At 50.0% G+C, this 22,586-nt stretch overlaps 3 protein-coding genes across 8 annotated transcripts in view; 2 read left to right on the top strand and 1 right to left on the bottom strand.

Moving 5' to 3' along the window:
* The window catches only part of TAF6L (TATA-box binding protein associated factor 6 like), a 180,559-nt gene that overhangs the window by 139,141 nt on the left and 18,832 nt on the right, over positions 1–22,586 (top strand). The window lies entirely within an intron of this gene.
* Positions 753–7,553, bottom strand: ZBTB3 (zinc finger and BTB domain containing 3). 5 transcript variants are annotated; one of them, XM_077962534.1, is made up of 3 exons: positions 7,180–7,553; positions 3,790–4,068; positions 753–3,268 (listed from the first exon to the last, which is right to left on the bottom strand). In XM_077962534.1, exons 2-3 carry the CDS (start codon positions 3,832–3,834, stop codon positions 1,649–1,651), a joined length of 1,665 nt encoding a protein of 554 aa, XP_077818660.1. In that variant the 5' UTR covers positions 3,835–4,068; positions 7,180–7,553; the 3' UTR covers positions 753–1,648. The 5 variants fall into 5 exon arrangements, with proteins under 5 accessions (XP_077818660.1, XP_077818661.1, XP_028689169.2 ...); XM_077962535.1 differs by having other exon boundaries at positions 3,790–3,997; positions 7,180–7,415; XM_028833336.2 differs by lacking the exon at positions 3,790–4,068 and having other exon boundaries at positions 7,180–7,466.
* Positions 12,414–17,745, top strand: POLR2G (RNA polymerase II subunit G). Of its 2 annotated transcripts, NM_001266524.1 has the most exon segments (8): positions 12,414–12,529; positions 12,664–12,773; positions 14,062–14,221; positions 16,221–16,271; positions 16,378–16,443; positions 16,691–16,762; positions 17,271–17,304; positions 17,525–17,745. In NM_001266524.1, coding segments are annotated over 8 exon segments (519 nt in total). In that variant the 5' UTR covers positions 12,414–12,517; the 3' UTR covers positions 17,539–17,745.

Raw genomic sequence — 22,586 nt, 5'->3', positions numbered from 1 at the left:
TGATTCTCCTGCCTCAGCCTCCCAGGTAACTGGGATTACAGGTGCCCACCACCACTCCTGGCTAATAGTTGTAGTTTTAGTAGAGACAGGGTTTCACCATGTTGGCCAGTCTGGTCTTGAACTCCTGATCTCAAGTGATCCGCCCGCATCAGCCTCCCAAAGTGCTGTAATTACAGGAGCGAGCCATCGTACCTAGACAATTTTTTTGTGTTTTTAGTAGAGATGGGGTTTCACCATGTTGGGCAGGCTGGTCACCTCGCAAGTGTTGGTATTACAGGCGTGAGCCACTGCACCTGGACGAAACAATGTTTTTAACCAGTATAGCAGGCAGGGTGTTTGCAGTCGCAAGCCAGGTTCAAATGCTGGCTTCCCCTTAATTAGCCTCTGTGACCCTGAACAAGTTAACTTTGATTTCTAAGTCTCAAGTTGGTTTATGAACAACAACAAACAAAACAGGAGGTGGACCCTATACGTCCTGACGTTGAGGATTAAATGAGTATTTATACGAAATGTCTGATACAGCCCAGAAGACAGGAGCTCAACTGCAATAATAAATCATAATTTTATAAGCTTCCTTAATTTGTATACTTCTCTTAAGTAAAGGCTATATCACCCTCTGCTTGTCCCACTTTTTCTCCTCATGAGCAATCTGACCTCTACCCCTATCCCAAGTACAGATGTGACATTCCAAAAAGAACTGAAGGAGAGGTATGAAAGCATGCCGGTTTTTAGAAGAAATCAGCCAACACCAGTTCAAAGAAATACTTTCATTCCTAGCTTTATGTTCCAGAACATACAGTGAGAAGCGATTATACCTCAGGAAAATTCCCAGTGCCCTTGGAGAGAGCTGTCATATCTCTGCCCCACAGAGTCCTGCTTATCTGGCTGGGCAAAGAAAAGGGTAGGAGGCCGGGCACAGTGGCTCATGCCTGTAATCCCGGCACTTTGGAAGGTCGAGGTGAGCGATCACCTGGGGTCAGGAGTTCGAGACCAGCCTGGCCAACATGGTGAAACCCCGTCTCTACTAAAAACGCAAGAATTAGCTGGGCATGGTGGTGCGTTCCTGTAATCCCAGCTACTCAAGAGGCTGAGTTAGGAGAATCGCTTGAACCCAGGAGGCAGAGGTTGCAGTGAGCTGAAATTGCCACTGCACTCCAGCCTGAGCGACAGAGCAAGACTGTCTCAAAAAAAAAAAGCAGCCGGGTGCGGTGGCTCATGCCTGTAATCCCAGCACTTTGGGAGGCCGAGACGGGCGGATCACGAGGTCAGGAGATCGAGACCATCCTGGCTAACACGGCGAAACCCCCATCTCTACTAAAAATAAAAAAAATTAGCCGGGCATGGTGATGGCCACCTGTAGTCCCAGCTACTTGGGAGGCTGAGGCAGGAGAACAGCGTGAACCCAGAAGGCTGAACTTGCAGTGAGCCGAGATCACGCCACTGCACTCCAACCTGGGTGACAGAGTGAGACTCCGTCTCAAAAAACTAAAAACTAAAAAAAAAAAAAACAGAAAAGGGTAGGAACTTTCAGCCTGGGCAGAACCTTTATTCTTGTCACCGAGCAGGGGTGATGAGATGCCACCAACCTTCTGAGCTGCCATCTAAGGATGGTAAGAGCAGCCTAGCGTCAGCTCATGCTCCTTAGATGTTAGTTTTTGGGGCCAAGTACAAAATCTTTGGGTGGCCCTCCACCACTGCTGCTCTGTCTGTCTGCTGTTGGAGAGCCAGGGAGAGGTTGCACCCCTAGAAGGGGTCCCACTTCTGGATCCGGTTTGCTGCGTTTGGCCAGGTCCTCGTTGTGAGCCTTGCGGATGTGGCGGTAGAGGTCCCCTGACTGTGTGTAGCTCCGCAGGCAGTAGCGGCACTCGTAGGGTCGCTCACGTGTGTGCACCGTGGCATGTCGCCGTAGCGTGTAAGAGCATGAGAAGGTCTTCCCACATGTCTTGCAGGTGGGAACATCCTCAGTAAAAACCCCAAAGCTTCCTGGACCTGCTTCGTACTCAGAAGGCAGGTAAAGTGGCTCATGCACGGATGCGGGCGCAGGCAGGGGTGAGGTCACCAGTCCTCGATGATACTGCCCTGCACCTGGCAGCAGATGGTAGGGTAGATGAGGGTCTGAAGGCAGGAAGTGGTCACTTGGCCCCACCTCCTCCAGTCCTGCTGCCCCTGAGTCTTCAAAAGCCTCTGGCTGGGAGGGCTGTCCCCCATACACTGCTCCTCCAGGTGGGAACACTCTCTCAGGATCCTGAGGCTGTTCATCTGACACATCGGTCTCTTCATCAGAGATCACAATAGCTTCAACTTTCACCTGGACCAGTTCAGCTTCAGCTGGGGCTGGAGCCTGGGATGGAACTGGGGCTGAGACAGGGGCTGGGGCTGAGCTGGGGGCTGAGGCTGGGGTATAGAAGCCTTGCAGTGGTCCTCCAGGATCCCTTGGTTCCACCACCCTCAGACTCTCAGGACCCACATCAAGAGTTGGCAGTGGCTCCAATGAAACTGCTGGGATGCCAGAAGAGTAGTAGTTTGCAGGAATGCTCTCAGTGGAGCTACTAGGGCTGGCAAGAGAGACATCAGCCACCGGTGGAGGAGGTGCCCGCAGATGTGGTGCGTCAACCTCCATGCCAGGCTGTGTAGTGTCAGCCCCATTGGACATTGGTGGCTCATCTGGGGGACGGACAGTAGGTGAGGGAGCAGCAGAGCCTTTCCATTCCCCTTTGCCCCAATGGCCTGATGTCTCAGCAGATGACAACGAAGGCTGGGGGCCACGGGCAGTACTGGACAAAAACTCCAAACTAGGAGGCTGTGAGTTGGTTTCTTCCTCCTTCTTGGTACTGTCTGCCTCTGCCAGGGCCCGGGCTTGAAGCCGCCGCTTACACACCTTGACGATGTCATTCATGTGCAAGTAGCTGGCAGCTGCCAGCACATCCTCCACAGGGGTATCCCCTCTCAGGGCCAGCTGGCCAGCATACATAAAGTCCAGAAGAAGCCCAAAGGCTGGGGCCGTGACAATTTCATTGTGAATACACACCAGATCCCTCTTGTCCAATTCCCGCTCCTTGTAGAAAAGCTGGAAGAATGGGCTGCAGGAGGCCAGCACAGCCCGATGGGCCAAGAACTGGGTACTACCCACCATCACGGTGCAGTCACAAAGGAAACCCTGGGACCGCTGCTCCCGGAGGCTCTGCAGCAGCTGCTGACTGTGTTCTGGGAACTCCATAGTACCCCACGAAGGAAAGGGGGCCCAAAAAAGGTCCCCACCAGTGGCTCCCTGAGAAAAAAGGACAGTGGGTTAAGACAGGTAACCTCCCCAGCAACCTTATCAGCCCTTAACTATCACTTCCCACCCCAAAACAATCGCTTAAGTTACTGCCCTCCTTTCTCCTAGGTCACACCCAAAGCTCTCCCATAAGCTCCGCCCACCTCGGCCTAACCTTAGAACAGGCCCCACCCCCACCAATAAGCCCTGCCCCCGGAAGTCCCGCCCCTTAGCCACCCTCCGCTTCCTTGATGCCCACCCGGTAGCTTCCAACGGCTCCACGAAGTAGGGATCTTTTTCGCTCCCAGGCCTTGCCAGGCGATGCTTCGACGCCCCACTTCGGAAATTCCCTAAGCATCTCCCTCTCGCATTCCAGGGGCTAAGGACTCCCAGGGTGGGAACTAGCAGAGAAAGCTGATCCCTCACCCACCACCGAGCAGCCACAGGGCGAGCTCCGCCCCTTCCCACCTTCTCAGTTTTAATTGGCTTAAAATTGCCCTCCCCTGTCACGGATTGGTCCGCTTTCCACTAACCAGCCTCCCTCTAACGGCCATCTGCAATTGGGTGCTCGCCGCCATCGCGTTTACAGTCAGGCGTTGGATTGGGTGGCGCTTCTGTCCTCAACTTTTCCTCCTTGTCCCGCCTTCCTTGCTTCCGAGCTCTCAGGATTGGCTGAGCTTCTTCTACCTAATCCCGCAGGCAGGAGGTGCCCGGCACCGAGTCGCTGAATGCGGCGCTCTCCTGGGAAGGCCAGAGTTTGGGAACCCTGCAGTGTCGGACCTGAGCTGACAGCATGCCACTCCCGCTACAGGCTGACAGAGAATAAGAGAACCAGCTAGGCCAGGCGCAGTGCTTCACGCCTGTAATCCCAGGACTCTGGGAGGCCGAGACGGGCAGATCACTTGAGGTCAGGAGTTCAAGAGCAGCCTGGCCAACATAGTGAAACCCCATCTCTACTAAAAATACAAAAATCAGCTGGGCATGGTGGCGCATACCTGAAATCCCAGCTACTTGGGAGGCTGAGGCAGGAGAATCTCTTGAACCCAGGAGGCAGAGGTTGCAGTGAGCCAAGATAGCGCCACTGCACTCCAGCCTGGGAGACAGAGCAAAACTCCATCTAAAAAAAAAAAAAAAAAAAAAAAAAAAAATCCAAGATGACCTACTGCTCCACTCCTCCAAACTAAGGTTCCGGGGCTCCCGGCTCATCTTACGGTCACTTTATAGTTGAGAGGATAGAGTGTTCTTTGTTTCCAGAGCGTGCTGGGCAGGTGCTGGTAGGAAGGGGTGAGAATGGGGTCAGGGCCATAAAATGTCCCAGGACAGGAGAGAAGAAGCAAAAACCGCGTCTACTTCTGAAGGAATATTTGAGAGTCCCTACACAGCTAGAGGAAAAGGCTGTAAGTTGGGAGTCAGTGATAACTGCCCTGTCTGACCCAGGCAGTGTTACTAGAGGAGTAAACTCGGTGCCCTAATCCTCACTTCTTCACCCACCACTCTAAGCATCTCTACCTTATTCTGCTGTCAGGGCCTCCAATCAGACCTAACCAGAATTAGGGAGAGTTTCTATGCAACAAACTTGTGCTAGATACATGCAGGGTATGTTGGCCTTAGCTTGAGATCATGCCTCTTCAAGACACTGTGTTCATTCTTTTTTTCTTTGAGACAGAGTCTTGCTCTGTGCCCCAGGCTGGAGTGCAGTGGCCCGATCTCGGCTCACTGCAAGCTCCGCACCCCCCCACCCCCCGCCGGGTTCACGCCATTCTCCTGCCTCAGCCTCCCGAGTAGCTGGGACTACAGGCGCCCGCCACCTCGCCCGGCTAATTTTCTTGTATTTTTAGTAGAGACGGGGTTTCACCGTGTTAGCCAGGATGGTCTCGATCTCCTGACCTCGTGATCCGCCCGTCTCGGCCTCCCAAAGTGCTGGGATTACAGGCTTGAGCCACCGCGCCCGGCCGACACTGTGTTCATTCTTACAAGCCATACAATATTTGCTGTATAGGAATTAAAACTAAGAAATGGGCCGGGCACCGTGGCTTACTCTGGTAATCCCAGCACTTTAGGAGTGCAAGGCGGGAAGATCACCTGAGGTCGGGAGTTCGAGACCAGCCTGACCAACATGGAGAAACCCCGTCTCTATTAAAAGTACAAAAATTAGCAGGGTGTAGTGGCGCATGTCTGTAATCTCAGCTACTTGGGAGGCTGAGGCAGGAGAATCGCTTGAACTTGGGGGGTGGAGGTTGTAGTGAGCCAAGATCGCCGTTGCACTCCAGCCTGGGCAATGAGCGAAATTCCATCTCAAAAAGAATAAATAAATAATAATAATAACAATACAAAAATTAGCTGGGTGTGGCGGTGGGCACCTATAATCCCAGCTACTTGGGAGGCTGAGGCAGGAGAATCCGTCTCAAAAAAAAAAAAAAAAAATATATATATATATATATATACACACACACACACACACACACATATACACATATATATACACACACACATACATATATATATATATGTTGTAAATAGAGACGCGGGACTCTCTATGTTGCCCAGGCTGGTCTCAAACTCCTGGGCTCAAGTGATCCCCCCAGCTTGGCCTCCCAAAATGCTGAGATTACAGGTGTCAACCACCAAGTCTAACCTTTTTAATTTTTAATTTAAGTTTCATTTATTTTTCTTCTTTTGTGTCTTGCTCTGTCGCCCAGGCTGGAGTACAGTGGGGTGATCTTGTCTCACTGCAATTCTGATCCCTCAGGTGATCCACCCACCTCAGCCTCTCAAAGTGTTGTGATTACAGGCATGAGCCACGTCGCCTGGTCTCATATATATGTATATTTTTTGTTTGTTTTGTTTTGAGACAGTGTCTGCTCGGTTGCCTAGGCTGGAGTGCAGTGGGTGATCTTGGCTCAATGCAAGCTCCGCCTTCCGGGTTCACGCTTCTCCTGCGTTAGCCTCCTGAGTAGCTGGGACTACAGGTGCCGGACAGCACGCCTGGCTAATTTTTTTTTGTATTTTTAGTAGATACGGGGTTTCACCGTGTTAGCCAGGATGGTCTCGATCTCCTCACCTCGTGATCTGCCCACCTCTGCCTCCCAAAGTGCTGGGATTACAGGCGTGCGCCACCGCACCCGGCTAATTTTGTATTTCTAGTAGAGACAAGGTTTCTCCATGTTGGTCAGGCTGGTCTGGAACTCCCAACCTCAGGTGATCCGCCCATCTCGGCCTCCGAAAGTGTTGGGATTACAGGCGTCAGCCACCACGCCCAGCATATATATTTTAAATAAGAGATGGAAAATAACTATTTACCAAAATCAATAAATGACGCAAGAATAATGGCATTGTTTTACAGGGGGGTTGGGGGAGACACTGTTTTTCTCTCCTCTCACACCACCACAACAATCAACAAAGAAGGCTTCTGTGTGACCAAATGTGTTGGTTTTTTTCCCCCGTCCACAAGCAAGCAAGCAATTCCAGTTGGGTGTCCCTCTTGTTTAATGCCAACACTGTCTACCTGGAGATAACCTCAGATCTCAAAGGTTTAGGGCGCAGCTCCCAAGACCGCCCTCCCCACCCGCCCCCCAGTACTAGTTTCTTTTCGTTCCTTTTGTTTTATTTCTTTTCTTTTCCTTCCTTTCCTTTTATTTTCCTTTCTTTGTCTCTTTCTTTCTCTCTCTCTTTTCCCCTTTTTTTCTTCTTTCTCTCTCTTGTCTCTCTCTTTCCCCCTGCCTCCCTCCCTCCCTTCCTGTTTTTTTTAAATCAAATGACTGTTTACCAGACATGGCCCCTGACTTCTGATGCCAGTCAAAAGCCCCAGGCTGTTTTACCTGTGCCTCTGATTGACCAACTGTAAATCTAGGCCCCCACAACTCTACTTGGGCTTGGTTAACTTACTAGGGTGGCTCACAGAAATCAGGGAAACACTTACTTACGTTTACTGGCTTATTATAGAGGCTATTTCAAAGGATGCAGATGAAGAGGTGGCTAGGGTGAGGTATGGGGGAAGGAATGTGGAGCTTCCGAGCCCTCTTCCGGTGTGCCACCTTCCAGGAACCTCCAGGTGTTCAGCTACGTGGAAGCTCTGAACCCAGTCCTTTTGGATTTTTGTGGATGCTTCATTATGTAAGCATGACTGCTGAAACCATTAGCCACTGGTGATCAACTAAACAGTTCAGCACCCGCTCCACTCCCCAGAAGTTGGGGGTGGGCTGAAAGCCCCAACCTTCCAATCATGCCCAGCTGTTTCTAGTGACCAACCCCCCACCCGGAAGCTACCTAGGGCCTGGCAGCCATCAGTTAATCATTAGCATACCAAAAAAATCGCTTTAGAGATTTAGGAGTTGTATGCCAGAAAATGGGGTCAAAGAAATGTATATTTCACAATATCACACTGTTTCAGTAGGAGACAGCTCGACTTTCACATCTGCTTCTGTTAGCTATTAGGATATATTGTATTGATTGAAACACATGAAGAAAATTTGGTCTCACACAGACACGTAACTAGAAGAGTACTTCACCAGTCCCTGAAAGGTTCTTTCTAGGACCACAATTTCAGAATTGCTGTTCTGAGCTTTCAGGCTCTACATGTACCCACTTTGAGGAGCAGACACAACAGTCCTTTTCATTGCTTTGGTGTCTTTTTTATCCAAAGTTTCAGTCTCAGGCAGTAGAGTGTACAGTAGTGAAGAATGCAACTTTCCCAGGTGCGAGGGCTCACACCTATAATCCCAACACTTTGGGAAACCAAAGCAAGAGGATTACTTGAGGCCAGAAGTTCAAGACCAGCCTGGTCAACAGAGTAAGACCCATATCTCTGCAAAAACTAAAAAAATTACCCGCACATGGTGACCCACACCTGTAGCTGGGGAATGCAATGAGCACTCCAGCCTGGCAGCCTGGGTGACAGAATGAGACCCTTTCTCAAGAAAAAAAAGGGGGTGGTGCTGGGCGCAGTGGCTCAGGCCTGTAATCCCAGCATTTTGGGAGGCTGAGGTGGGTGGATTACCTAAGGTCAGAAGTTTGAGACCAGCCTGGCCAACATGGTGAAACCCCGTCTCTACTAAAAAAAAAAAAAAAAGAAAGAAAAAAAAAGCCGGGCGCGGTGGCTCAAGCCTGTAATCCCAGCACTTTGGGAGGCCGAGGCGGGCGGATCACAAGGTCAGGAGATCGAGACCACAGTGAAACCCCGTCTCTACTAAAAATACAAAAAATTAGCCGGGCGCGGTGGCGGGCGCCTGTAGTCCCAGCTACTCAGGAGGCTGAGGCAGGAGAATGGCGGGAACCCGGGAGGCGGAGCTTGCAGTGAGAGGAGATCGCGCCACTGCACTCCAGCCTGGGCAACAGCCTGAGACTCCGTCTCAAAAAAAAAAAAAAAAAAAAAAAAAAAAAAAAAAAGAAAAAATTAGCTGGCCATGGTGGTGGGCACCTGTAATCCCAGCTACTTGGGAGGCTGAGGCAGGAGAATCACTTGAACCTGGGAGGCAGAGGTTGCAGCAAGCTGAGATCACGCCACTGCACTCCAGCCTGGGCGACAGTGAGACTCTGACTCAAAAAAAAAAAAAAAAAGAAAAGAAAAGAAAGAAAGAAAGAAAAAAGAAAAAAAAAAAGGAACACAAGCTTTGGAGCAGGTCTGCTATTCATACCCAAATACCTCCCCTTAATCTCTTTCGGTCTCATTTACAAGGTCCAGCTCCAGAGGAATGGTGTTGTGAAGTAAGAAAGTTAATATTTCATTTATATAGGCGAAGGGGTGGCCAGCCCCTCCACACCTGTGGGTGTCAGGTGGAACCAGAGACTTGAGAAAATAAATAAGAGAGACAAAGTAGAGAGAAAGAAAAGTGGGTCCAGCGGCACTCAGCATACGGAGGAACCGCACTGGCACTGGTCTCTGAGTCCCTTCAGTATTTATGGATCATTATCTCTACCATCTCGGAGAGGGGGATGTGGCAGAACAATAGGGTAATAGTCAGGAGAGGGTCAGCAGGAAAACATGTGAACAAAGGTCTCTGTGTCATAAATAAGTTTAAGTAAAGGTGCTGTGCTGTGATGTGCACACACACAAACATCTCGGTGCAATAAAAAGCAGTATTGCCGCCAGCATGTCTCACCTCCAGCCCTAAGGCTGTTTTCTCCTATCTCAGTAAATAGAACATACAATGGGGTTTTACACGGAGACATTCTATTCTCATGGACATGCAGGAGACAGATGCCTTCCTCTTAACTACAAAGAGGCCTCCCTCTTTCACTAATCCTCCTCGGCACGGACCCTTTCCAGGTGTCAGGCTGAGAGACCATCAGGCCTTTCCCTTCCCAGGAGGCCATATCTCAGGCTATCACATGGGGAGAAAACTTGGACAATACCTGGCTTTCCTAGGCAGAGGTCCCTGTGGCCTGGCCTTCCACAGTGTATTGTGTCCCTGGGTACTTGAGATTAGAGAATGGTGATGACTTTTAACAAGCATACTGCCTTCAAGCCCTTTTTTTTTTTTTTTTTGAGACAGAGTCTCGCTCTGTTGCCCAGGCTGGAGTGCAGTGGCGCGATCTCGGCTCACTGCAAGCTCCGCCTCCCAGGTTCACGCCATTCTCCTGCCTCAGCCTCCCGAGTAGCTGGGACTACAGGCGCCCACAACCGCGCCCGGCTAATTTTTTGTATTTTTAGTAGAGACGGGGTTTCACCGTGGTCTCGATCTCCTGACCTTGTGATCCGCCCGCCTCGGCCTCCCAAAGTGCTGGGATTACAGGCGTGAGCCACCGCGCCCGGCCAAGCACTTTTTTAACAAAGCACATCCTGCATAGCCCTAAATCCCTTAAACCTTGAGTCAACCCAGCACCTGTCTCTGCACATGTGCTGTACACATGGCTTGGGGCTAGGGTTGCAGATTAACAGCAAGTTGAGGCAGAATAATTTCTCTTAGTACAGAACAAAATAGAGTCTCTTATGTCTACTTCTTTCTATATAGACACAGTAACAGTCTGATCTCTTTCCCCACATATAGGCAAGCACACAGGACTTTTTAGCAGGATTACATTTTTCATAGAAGATTGGTACATAGTTATAGTAATTTGGTTGGCTATAGACAATGTTTCTTTTTGGGAAAAGTACATGTAACTTTTTTTTTTTTCAATGTTTTTTGATTTGGAGTCTGGCACTGTTGCCTGAGCTGGAGTGCAGTGGCACGATCTTGGCTCACTGCAACCTCCTCCTCCCAGGTTCAAGGGATTCTTCTGCCTCAGTCTCCCAAGTAGCTGGGATTACAGGCACCTGCCACCACGCCCGGCTAATTTTTTGTATTTTTTTTTCATTTTTTTTGAGACGGAGTCTCTCTCTGTGGCCCAGGCTGGAGTGCAGTGGCCAGATCTCAGATCACTGCAAGCTCCGTCTCCTGGGTTCACGCGGTTCTCCTGCCTCAGCCTCCCGAGTAGCTGGGACTACAGGCGCCCGCCACCTCGCCTGGCTATTTTTTTGTATTTTTTAGTAGAGACGGGGTTTCAACGTCTTAGCCAGGATGGTCTCGATCTCCTGACCTTGTGATCCACCCGTTTCTGCCTCCCAAAGTGCTGGGATTACAGGCTTGAGCCACCGCGCCCGGCCCCAATTTTTTGTATTTTTAGTAGAGATGGGGTTTCACCATGTTGGCCAGGCTGGTCTTGAACTTCTGACCTTGTGATTCACATGTAACTTTTTTTTTTTTGAGAGGGAATCTTGCTCTGTCTCCCAGACTGGAGTGCAGTGGCACGATCTCGGCTCACTGCAACCTCTGCCTCCCGGGTTCAAGCAATTCTCCTGCCCCAGTCTCCCAAGTAGCCGGGATTACAGTCGTGAGCCATCGTGCCGGGGGTATGTAACATTTTTTTAACAGAGGATGAAATAGTCATGGATTTCCTGCACTCCAGCCTGGGTGACACAGCGAGACTCCCTCTCAAAAAAAAGAAAGTGAATTAATCTATAATCTGAGAACAGAAGTTGTAAACTATATGTGACTCACAGTCATATCTCTCTCGAGGCTTAAAATGTTTTTTGGGATTGCAATAGCTTTTAAATTTTTTCTTTCTCTCTCTCTCTTTCTTTCGTTCTTTCTTAGTGTTGCTCTGTTGCCAGGCTGGAGTGCAGTGGCGCGATCTCAGCTCACCGCAGCCTCCGCCCCCCGGGTTCAAGCGATTTTCCTGCCTCAGCCTCCTGAGTACCGGCTAATTTTTTGTATTTTTAGTAGAGTCGAGGTTTCGCCGTGTTAGCAAGGATGGTCTCAATCTCCTGACCCCATGATCTGCCCGCCTCCGCCTTCCAAAGTGCTGGGATTACAGGCGTAAACCACTGCGCCCAGCCTAAATTTCATTATTTTCTGTAGCTTCCTGGCCTTTCGACTAAGGCTCATGTAAATTTTTTGTTATTTCTACACCAATTTCTGTAGATTATTATGAGAATTAAGGGAGATAATTATATAAAGGGCTTAACACAGTGTCTGGCATTTAGGAAGAAAGCAGTAAGTGGTAGCTATTATTTATTATTATTTTTTGTGATGGAGTTTCGCTTTTGTTGCCCAGGCTGGAGTGCAGTGGCCTCCCAGGTTCAAGCAATTCAGAGAGTTGCTGGCCGGGCACAGTGGCTCACGCCTGTAATTCCAGCACTTTTGGAGGCCGAGGTGGGTGGATCACCTAAGGTTGGGAGTTTGAGACTAGCCTGACCAACATGGAGAAACCCCATCTCTACTAAAAACACAAAATTGGCCGGGCGCTGTGACTCACGCCTGTAATTCCAGCACTTTGGGAGGCTGAGGAGGGCGGATCACAAGGTCAGGATATCAAGACCAGCCTGGCTAACCCGGTGAAACCCCGTCACTACTAAAAATACAAAAAATTAGCCGGGCGCGGTGGTGGGCGCCTGTAGTCCCAACTACTGGGGAGGCTGAGGCAGGAGAATGGCCCGAACCCGGGAGGCGGAGCTTGCAGTGAGCCGAGATCGCGCCACTGCACTCCAGCCTGGGAGACGGAGCCAGATCCGTCTCAAAACAAAAAAAAGAGAGTTGTGGTTTGATGGCCGGTGGGGGGGCGGGGCGGTGGTGAGGGGCGGGGCTTAGTGGTTCACGCCCACGGCTACAAGGCCCAATCAGACCCGTGGAGCAGGTGGAGTTCCGCCCTCGCGGAGGAGGTGGAGTTCCGCTCTCAACGTCGCAGCAGGCGCGGAACTGGGGTTGCGGCGGCTAAGTGTGTTTCCGGTAGATTCCCAGGGGCGGTCGGAGGTGTGGACTGTTCCTGCCTTCATGCTCTGGGAAGATGTTCTACCATGTGAGCAGGGCCCAGGGTGGCGGCAAGGGCTGGGTGGAAAGGAGGAGCAAGGCCAGGCGCCGGCGCGAGGCTCCCCTTGTCGTCTGATAAGCTCCCAGCGCGTGGCCTGGTCGCCATCCCTCTTTTCTCCGCAGATCTCCCTAGAGCACGAAATCCTGCTGCACCCGCGCTACTTCGGCCCCAACTTGCTCAACACGGTGAAGCAGAAGCTCTTCACCGAAGTGGAGGGGACCTGCACAGGGAAGTGAGTGCCGAGCTCACCGCGCCGCCAGATCGTTCGATGCGCACACGGGTCGCTATACCTGCAAACCATCCGCAACTCCTATTAGTCCTGCCACCCACTCTAGGGACCCCGCTCACCCTCTCAGGCAGCCAGTTGCTTCCTGCTTTGGGTTCCCAGGGCGCCCTCTGCAATGCTGGACAATAAGACTTCCTTCCCTCAGCTGAGATTGGTCATTCATTCATTTACTCCTCAGACATTTTAAAAACACTTGGTGTGTGCCAGGACCCGTGTTGGGCTCAGAACAAGGTAGAATGGGAACAAGATAGAATGAGGCCAGCTCTTGTGGAGCTCACAGTGTAGTCATTGTTCCTGTGTCTCCTCTCACTCTGTCATTCTGCTGGTTTTCTCTTATCCCCTGTGTCCAGGGACCACACACCGTGGGCCTCTATATATCTTCTGAATGGATGACCAGAAAAAGTGGATCGAAAGTTTGGGGGAGGAAGGAAGTAGACTGGGACTTGACCATCTCTGGGCTTTGCACTGAGGGCCTTCTGTGATATTAATGAGCTGGGACCCAGCCCAGGGCAGTGGAGTACTTGGGCCTCCAGCATCAGAAAAACCTGCAGGAACATGCAGATTCCTGAGCCTCCTTATTCCCTACAGAATCAAGACTCTGTGAGGCAGACCTGAGAATCTGCATTTTAAGAAGATGATTCTCAGGCATCCCGAAGATTGAGATCTGTTTCCTCAAGGACTCCAGCCTTCTTGTACATTTACTGTGAAATTACCAGAACAGCATTTGGTCTTATACATACTGATCTGTGTTCTTTTTTTTTTTTTTTTTTTTATGAGACGGAGTCTCGCTCTGTCGCCCAGGCTGGAGTGCAGTGGCCTGATCTCAGCTCACCGCAAGCTCCGCCTCCCGGGTTCAGGCCATTCTCCTGCCTCAGCCTCCCGAGTAGCTGGGACTACAGGCGCCCGCCACCTCGCCTGGCTAGTTTTTTGTATTTTTTAGTAGAGACGGGGTTTCACCGGGTTAGCCAGGATGGTCTCGATCTCCTGACCTCGTGATCCGCCCGTCTCGGCCTCCCAAAGTGCTGGGATTACAGGCTTGAGCCACCGCGCCCGGCCCATACTGATCTGTGTTCTGTCTTCTCTTGGTCATTAAGCTCTCTGGGAGCAGAGGTGCTATCTACTTGTCCTTTTGCTCTCCCCGACACTACTCCCAAGAGCTCAGTGACTTTTATTGCAGATGTCTCTAGAGGCTCTTGGACACACAATGTCTTTCTGTTTCTCATCCTCCTTGCAGGTATGGCTTTGTAATTGCTGTCACCACCATTGACAATATTGGTGCTGGTGTGATCCAGCCAGGCCGAGGCTTTGTCCTTTATCCAGTTAAGTACAAGGCCATTGTTTTCCGGCCCTTTAAAGGGGAGGTCGTGGATGCTGTTGTAACTCAGGTCAACAAGGTGAGACCATACGTAGGGGAGGCATTGGGGTAGTCTCTCAGTAGATCTGGGTTGGGTCCTGGCTCCACTTCATAACTGTGCCTTCAGCTAAGTCACTTTACTTCTTTTTTTTTTTTTTGAGATGGAGTGTTGCTCTGTCGCCCAGGCTGGAGTGCAGTGGTGCCATCTTGGCTCACTGAAACCTCTGCCTTCTGGGTTCCAGTGAGTCTCTTGCCTCGGCCTCCCAAGTAGTTGGGACTAAAGGCAGGTGCCACCATGGCCGGCTAAGTTTTTGTATTTTTTTTAGTAGAGATAGGGTTTTGCCATGTTGCCCAGGCTGATCTCGAACTCCTGAGCTCAATCTGCCTACCTCGGCCTCCCAAAGCGCTAGGATTACAGGTGTGAGCTACCACGCCTGGCCATCACTTTACTTCTTGTGCTGCACTTTCAAATTGTATGGTAATCTTCCCTGCCCAACTCAGAGGGCAAGAGTCAACATTAATAGTCATAACAATAAAAGCCTGTGTTGATTGAGTAGTGACTGTGGGCCAGGTGAAGTGCAGAGACTCACAATGACTAAAAGGTGGGTGCTTTCCTTTTTTTTTTTTTTTTTTTAAGATGGAGTTTAGCTCTGTCGCCAGACTGGAGTGCAGTGGCACAATCTTGGCTCACTACAACCTCCGCCTCTGGGTTCAAGTGATTCTCCTGCCTCAGCCTCCCAGGTAGCTGGGACTATAGGCATGCGCCACCACGCTCAGCTAATTTTTGTATTTTTAGTAGAGATGAGGTTTCTCCATGTTGGTCAGGCTGGTCTCAAACTCCCGACCTCAGGTGATCTGCCTGCCTCAGCCACCGAAAGTGCTGGGATTGTAGGCGTGAGCCACTGCCCCCGGCCAGTGGGTGCTTTTTACAGAAGCTGAAGCTTAGAAGAAGTTAAGTGTATTGGCCAAGATCATGTGGCCAACAGGTGTTCAAATCTTGGACTAACAGGCCTAAGCTCTTTAATACTTTAAAATGAAAGGTTAGGCTGGGCATGGTGGCTCACATCTGTAATCCCAGCACTTTGGGAGGCTGAGGTGGGCAGATCACCTGAGGTTGGGAGTTCAAGACCAGCCTGGCCAATATGGTGAAACCGTATCTCTACTAAAAATACAAAAATTAGCCAGGCATCGTGGCATGTGCATGTAGTCCCAGCTACTCGGGAGGCTGAGGCATGAGAATCACTTGAACGTGGGAGGTGGAGGTTGCAGTGAGTTGAAATTGCACCACTGCACTCCAGAGTGAACAACAGAGCAAGATTCTGTCTCAAAGTAAATACATAAATAAATACAAATGAAAGCTTAAAAAAAAAGAGAAGAGGGCTGGGTGTGCTGGCTTACACCTATAATCCCAGTGCTTTGGGAGGCAGAAGTGGGAAGATTGCTTGAGCCTAGGAGTTTGAGACCAGCCTGGGCAACATAGCAAGACTCTGTCTCTACAAAAAGTTTTAAAAAATTAGCCTAGCATGGTGGTGTGCACCTGTGGTCTCAGCTACTTGGAAGGCTGAGGTGGCAGGATTGCTTGAGCCCAGGAATTCAAAGGTACAGTGAGCTGTGATTACACCACTGCTTTCCAACCTGGGCAACAGTGAGAACCTGTCTCAAAATTTAGAAAGCAAAAAACAAAAACACAACACTTGAGGGGACAAAGAAAAGCAAGATCACTCTTTTTTTTTTTTTTGAGACGGAGTCTTGCTCTGTTGCCAGGCTGGAGTACAATGGCGAGATCTGGCTCACTGCAACCTCCGCCTCCCGGGTTCAAACGATTCTCCTGCCTCAGTCTCTTGAGTAGCTGGGATTACAGGTGCGCTACCACACCCAGCTAATTTTTGTATTTTTAGCAGAGACAAGGTTTCACCATGTTGGTCAGGCTGGTCTTGAACTTGTGACCTCATGATCCACCCGCCTCGGCCCCCCCAAAGTGCTGGGATTATAGGCATAAGCCACCGTGCATGACCATAAGATCACTCATTTTTTTCTAGGTTGGACTCTTCACAGAAATTGGACCCATGTCTTGCTTCATCTCTCGACACGTAAGTCTAGGCACACTGGGTGGGGCTGAGGAAGAGAGATACCCATTCATTACCATCTACTGAAGCATCCTTTTAAAGTGCTACCCTAATCTCACTTTCCTTTCAGTCCATCCCTTCAGAGATGGAGTTTGATCCTAACTCCAACCCACCATGTTACAAGACAATGGATGAGGTAAGTGGACAGAAAGAAGTCAGGAAGAGGAAGAGAGAATCAGTCATCCTGAGGGAGAATATTGGCCTGAGGATGGCCGAGCACAGATGGTCCCTGAATTACCATGGCTTGATTCATGATTTTATGACTTTACGATGATGCGAAAGTGATGTGCTTTCAATATGCCCCCGGGCTTACGGTGAAGTAGTTGTGATGTAACCTCTCATAAACTGAGGAGCATCTGTACACTGTTCCCTCCTCTCCCCAGGATATTGTGATTCAGCAGGACGATGAGATCCGCTTAAAGATTGTGGGGACCCGTGTGGACAAGAATGACATTGTGAGTCTTTTCCCCACCTCTACCTATACCAGGCTGAGCGGAGAGCTGTTGGATTTCTTGCCACCTAGTTTCAGGGGGTTCTATGCTCTTCTGTCAGGAAGAAGGGATGGATGGGCAGAAGGCCTGGGGCTGCGGGGTAGAGGTTGGTTCTGTGCTCATCTTGGCTTCACTTTCTTTTTTTTTTTTTTTTTTTTTTTGAGACGGAGTCTCGCTTTGTCGCCCAGGCTGGAGTGCAGTGGCCGGATCTCAGCTCACTGCAAGCTCCGCCTCCCGGGTTTACGCCATTCTCCTGCCTCAGCCTCCCGAGTAGCTGGGACTACTGGCGCCCACCACCTCGCCCGGCTAGTTTTTTGTATTTTTAGTAGAGATGGGGTTTCACCATGTTAGCCAGGATGGTCTCGATCTCCTGACCTCGTGATCCGCCCGTCTCGGCCTCCCAAAGTGCTGGGATTACAGGCTTGAGCCACCGCGCCCGGCCTTCACTTTCTTTTTACCATCTTTCCTGCAGTTTGCTATTGGCTCCCTGATGGACGATTACTTGGGTGAGTGCCTGATCATATGGGCTGGGGTTATTGCCTGGAGAAGGGGTGTGTAGGGGTGGGGAGTAATACAGGATTTAATGCCCAAATGAGAGAGAGACAGAAGAAACTTTCACGCTGTCTGGTTGAAAGATCCAGGACACGTTCCTTGGGATGAGAAGTACATGGTTGTGGCTGCCCCCAAATTCTGGGTCTAACTGATGCACTTTTTCTGGTTTCACAGGGCTTGTAAGCTGAGCCTAGTGGCTTCCTACCCTTGGTCCTGATGTAGGAAGTGTGATTGTCACACTTACCGTGTTGTCCAGAGGTCCAGTCTGGCTGCTGTTGTGGAGGCAAGGAAGGCAACTCATTCCAGAAGGCATCTGGTGCTTCTTTTAGCTTAGCTACTGCCTCCTGATTTTTCAGTATGTGTTCTAAGTATAAAAAGTCCTTGGTTCTCATGGAAGTGTTATCCTCTTTTTTTTTTTTTTTTTTTTTTTTTAGCAGTAACAATAACTCTTTAAGGAGGCTGTGGAGTTGTCTGCTTACTAGCCCCTCTTTCTTATACTGATGCGTCTGCTATCCTCAGCCACCCAGGGGAGCTGACTAACCCATTTGTCCAGGTTTAAAGGTGACCTCATTGAAGTCAAGGCTCTGATGTTGGGTCTTTGGCTTCCAGCAAATGATACAGTCATTAGCGGCATTCTGAGTACTGATATAGTTCCAGAGTGTTTGCTCTTCTCCTGCCCTTAAAAGTAACCAAGAGCATAACTGGGAAAGAAGGGAGAGGAGACAGCAGACAGGGAGAGATGAACAAGAGGCTAGTAATGACAGGCTATAGGATCTCAACACAGCCCTTCCTAAGATGGGTATATACACAACAGTGTATCACTATACTACACTGAACTGAAGATGTAAAAGGGCTCAGAATCTAGTTAGGGTACAAAAATGTATGAAATACCTATAGGATTAAACAAACATGCCAATTTTCCCTGACACTATACCTCGGCAATACTATTTGTCTACCTTGGACTGCCCTTTCCCAGCTTGTCCATTTCCTATCTACTAATCTGTGAAATTTCATTTCAGTTATGTTTTTTTTTTTTTTTTTCTTTAACTTTCTTTGACTACCTTGGGAAGCAGAGCTCTAGCAGAAAACAAGAAAGCATGGTATTCGGATTGATACAGAGCCGGTTTAAGTCTTAGCTGGACTCGGGAGGATGAGGGATGAGACAGGAAAATCGCTTGAATCCGGGAGGGGGAGGTTGCAGTGAGCTGAGATCCCTCCACTCCACTCCAGCCTGGGCGACAGCGAGACTCCATCTCAAAAAAAACCAAAAACAAAAAAGTCTTAGATGGATGACCTTCTGTTTCCTCATTATAAAATGGGCAGAAAACCCTCTTTGGAGGCTGCTATATCAGACATGATATGTTAAAGTGGCTGGCATAGAGCCTGGTCCATGATGGGCACTCAACTTTTTTTTTTTTCTTTTTTTTTTTTTTTTTTTTTTGAGACGGAGTCTCGCTCTGTAGCCCAGGCTGGAGCGCAGTGGCGCGATCTCGGCTCACTGCAAGCTCCACCTCCTGGCTTCACGCCATTCTCCTGCCTCAGCCTCCCGAGTAGCTGGGACTACAGGCGCCCGCCACCGCGCTCAGCTGATTTTTTGTATTTTTAGTAGAGACGGGGTTTCACCGTGTTAGCCAGGATGGTCTCGATCTCCTGACCTCGTGATCCGCCCGCCTCGGCCTCCCAAAGTGCTGGGATTACAGGCGTGAGCCACCGTGCCCGGCCTCAACTTTTAATTATCATAATTATTATATAATGCATCCCAAAGCCAGTGCAGTGGTGTATATCTGTAGTCTCAGGTACTTAGGAGGCTGAGGTGGGAGGATCACTGGAGTCCTGGAGTTCTTCCCAAGTTCTCAAACAGGGGAATAACACCAAGCCTGAAAGGAAGAAACTGATGGACAAAGAAGCAGCTCATGGATCCTAAGCATGTGGGTGCCGGTGAGGATGTAGGGTGTGGCATCGAAAAGGCTGGCACTAATAAGAAAAAAGAAAAAAAAAAAAGGCTGTCACCTGTGGAGGAAGGGAACAAGTGGGATGCCCTGGAGATGGTTTCCAGAACTCTTCTGAGCTTTGAAGGTTGGTAGTAAGGGAGTCTGAAAGTTATAGCCTCCTAAAGAGGTCACAGGGTAATAGGGTACCATGTGCCTGGCAACATGCTAAATCCTTTACACACATTTCTGAATCTTCACAACAGTTCCATGGACTAGATTTTGTTATCCCGCTTTATAGTTGATGAGACAGGTCAGACAGGTGAACTAATATGCCTAAGGTCACACAGCTAGTGAGCCGTGATTTTTTTTTTTTTTTTTTTTTTTTTGAGACGGAGTCTCGCTCTGTCCCCAGGCTGGAGTGCAGTGGCCGCATCTCAGCTCACTGCAAGCTCCGCCTCCCGGGTCTACGCCATTCTCCTGCCTCAGCCTCCCGAGTAGCTGGGACTACAGGCGCCTGCCACCTCACCTGGCTAGTTTTTTTGTATTTTTTAGTAGAGACGGGGTTTCACCGTATTAGCCAGGCTGGTCTCGATCTCCTGACCTTGTGATCCGCCCGTCTCGGCCTCCCAAAGTGCTGGGATTACAGGCTTGAGCCACCGCGCCCGGCCGAGCCGTGATTTTTTAAGACTAGTCTGGGCCTGGTGTGGTAGCTCTTGCCTGTAATCCCAGCACTTTGAGAGGCCGAGGTAGGTGGATCACTTGAGGTCAGGAGTTTAAGAACAGCCTAGCCAACACGGCAAAACCCAATCTCTACTAAAAATACGAAAATTAACCAGGTGTGGTGGTGCGTGCCTGTAATCCCAGCAACTCAGGAGGCTGAGGCACAAGAATCGCTTGAACCATGGAGGTGGAGGTTGCAGTAGGCTGAGATTCCTCCACTGCATTCTAGCCGCGGCAACAGAGCGAGGACTCTGTCTCAAAAAAAAAAAAAGGCTGGGCATGGTGCCTCATGCCTGTAATCCCAGCACTTTGAGAGGCTGAGGCGGGCGGATCACAAGGTTAGGAGTTCAAGACCAGCCTGGCCAACATGGCGAAACCCCATCTCTACTAAAAATACAAAAGTTACAACACTTAGCTAGGCATGGTGTCGGACACCCGTAATCCCAGCTACTCCGGAGGCTGAGGCAAAAGAATCACTTCAAACTGGAGGGCAGGGTTTGCAATGAGCCAAGATCATGCCACTGCACTCCAACCTGGGCGACAGAGTGAGACTCAATTTCAAAAAATAAATAAAAATAAAAATAAATGAATAAAAACAGTCTGACTCTGGCCAGGTATGGTGGCTCACGCCTGTAATCCCAGCACTTGGGAGGCAGAGGTGGGTGGATCACAAGGCCAGGAGTTCAAGACCAGCCTGGCCAACATGGTGAAACCCCGTCTCTACTAAAAATAAAAAAAATTAGCTGGGTGTGGTGGCGAGTGCCTGTAATCCCAGTTACTTGGGAGGCTGAGGCCGGAGAATCATTTGAACCTGGGAGGCGGAGGTTGCAGTGAGCCAAGATGGTGCCACTGCACTCCAGCCTGGGCGACAGGGTGCTACTCTGTCTCAAAAAAAGGAAAAAAAAAAAAAGTGTCACAACAAAGCCATCATAGTTCTTGCCAGGTGCTGGGTGTGTAGAGCGAGCCACCTTTCTCCCATCTGTGGTCATGGAGGTCTCACTACTGCCTTCCCTGGTCCCTGCCTCCACTCGGATTGGGAGCAAATGAGCTCCAGACAGGGTGGATACAGGTTCACTACATCTAACAGGTCCCTGGCAGTCCCGGCCTCCCTCCCATCTTTTAGTGTCTCCAAGGTTGCTGATGGCTGTCCAGAACAGTAAACCTAAGCAAGGAGCTCTGCCAGCTGTCCAGGTCTGGCTAAGCTGACTTCAGGCTCAGTCAGACCTTAGAGGAGAGGCCCCTCTTTCTCTTAACGCACAGGTGGGCAGACACCTGAAACCACTTCTAATTTGTTTCTGAATATAACTGTAAGAGACTCAGCAGGGTCACATTCTCCTTTGGTGGGGTTGCCATGACAACCACAGTCGCATCCATCTGGCTTTGCCAGCTCTGTTCCCAGAGGATTTTCTTTTCCAGCGGCAGCACCATCTAGCCCTGAGAGAGGGGAAGAGAGAGAATGTGTACATTCGTGCTCCCTTATGCTCCCATAGTTCACCCAGTGCGAACTACCCCATCTTGGGTGAACCTAAAGGAATTTACTGTATGCCTTGTGACGTATGAGGGAAAGTTTCTTTTTCTTTTTTTTTTTTTTTGAGACTGAGTTTTACTCTTGTTGCCCAGGCTGGAGTGCAGTAGTGCGATCTCGGCTCACCACAACCTCCGCCTCTTGGGTTCAAGCGATTCTCCTGCCTCAGCCTCCCGAGTAGCTGGGATTACAGGCGTGTGCCACCACATCCAGCTAATTTTGTATTTTTAGTAGAGATGGTTTTTCTCCATGTTGATCAGGCTGGTCTCGATCTCCCGACCTCAGGTGATCCGCCCGCCTCGGACTCTCAAAGTGTTGGGATTACAGGCGTGAGCCACCGCGCCGGGCCAGGAAAGAAAGTTTAACCTCCAACTCTGCCAGAGACTCTCAGACATTAATTTACAACAACTGTGTGAAGTGCGCATTATTACCCCATATTAGGTAATTTGCCCAAAGGCAGTGTCAGAATTTTAACCCAGCTCAGTCTGACTCCAAATACCATCCTTTACTCACTAAGCCCACTGCTTATCTATTGAGAACTGCCCAAGTAGCTGTTATCGCAGTGGGAGTTGGAGAAAGAGCTATCAGAGTGCGTGTCCAACGGTCATGCAAGGCAAGGCAGGCCAGGGCTTGTATTTGGTTCACAGGCTTGGGCAGAATGCGAAGTAGGCGCAGAAAGAGCAGAACCCTGGAGTCCGGAGCTTGCACGGGATGTTCGGCTCGGTCACAAGTCCCCTCTGCTGGGAGCCGCGCTGGCTCAGGCCGGTTGCCCTGGCACGCGGGGAGGCGAGGCTACACGTTCGAGGCCAACCTGGTCAACACTGATTAAAAAAAAAAAAACAAAACTTTAACAGAAGTCCCCTCTGCTTGCAGAGAGCACCTACCGAGAGCCCCATCTATCCCTTCAGGAAGGGGAAGTGGTATGTGATGCTGGGGAGGTAGGCTGGGCAGGAAAACTAAGCCAGACATCAAAATCTAAAGCTTTGCTTCAGCCGCGAAAATGCAGGTGCTCAGAAACTCGAAAGCAAACAAGACAAAGAAAATGAAGACGCTGTCCTTG

This window comes from Macaca mulatta, chromosome 14 (genome assembly GCF_049350105.2).
Source record: "Macaca mulatta isolate MMU2019108-1 chromosome 14, T2T-MMU8v2.0, whole genome shotgun sequence".
In the NCBI taxonomy this organism is placed as follows: Eukaryota; Metazoa; Chordata; class Mammalia; order Primates; family Cercopithecidae; genus Macaca; species Macaca mulatta.
This window is presented reverse-complemented; position numbering and strand designations above follow the sequence as displayed.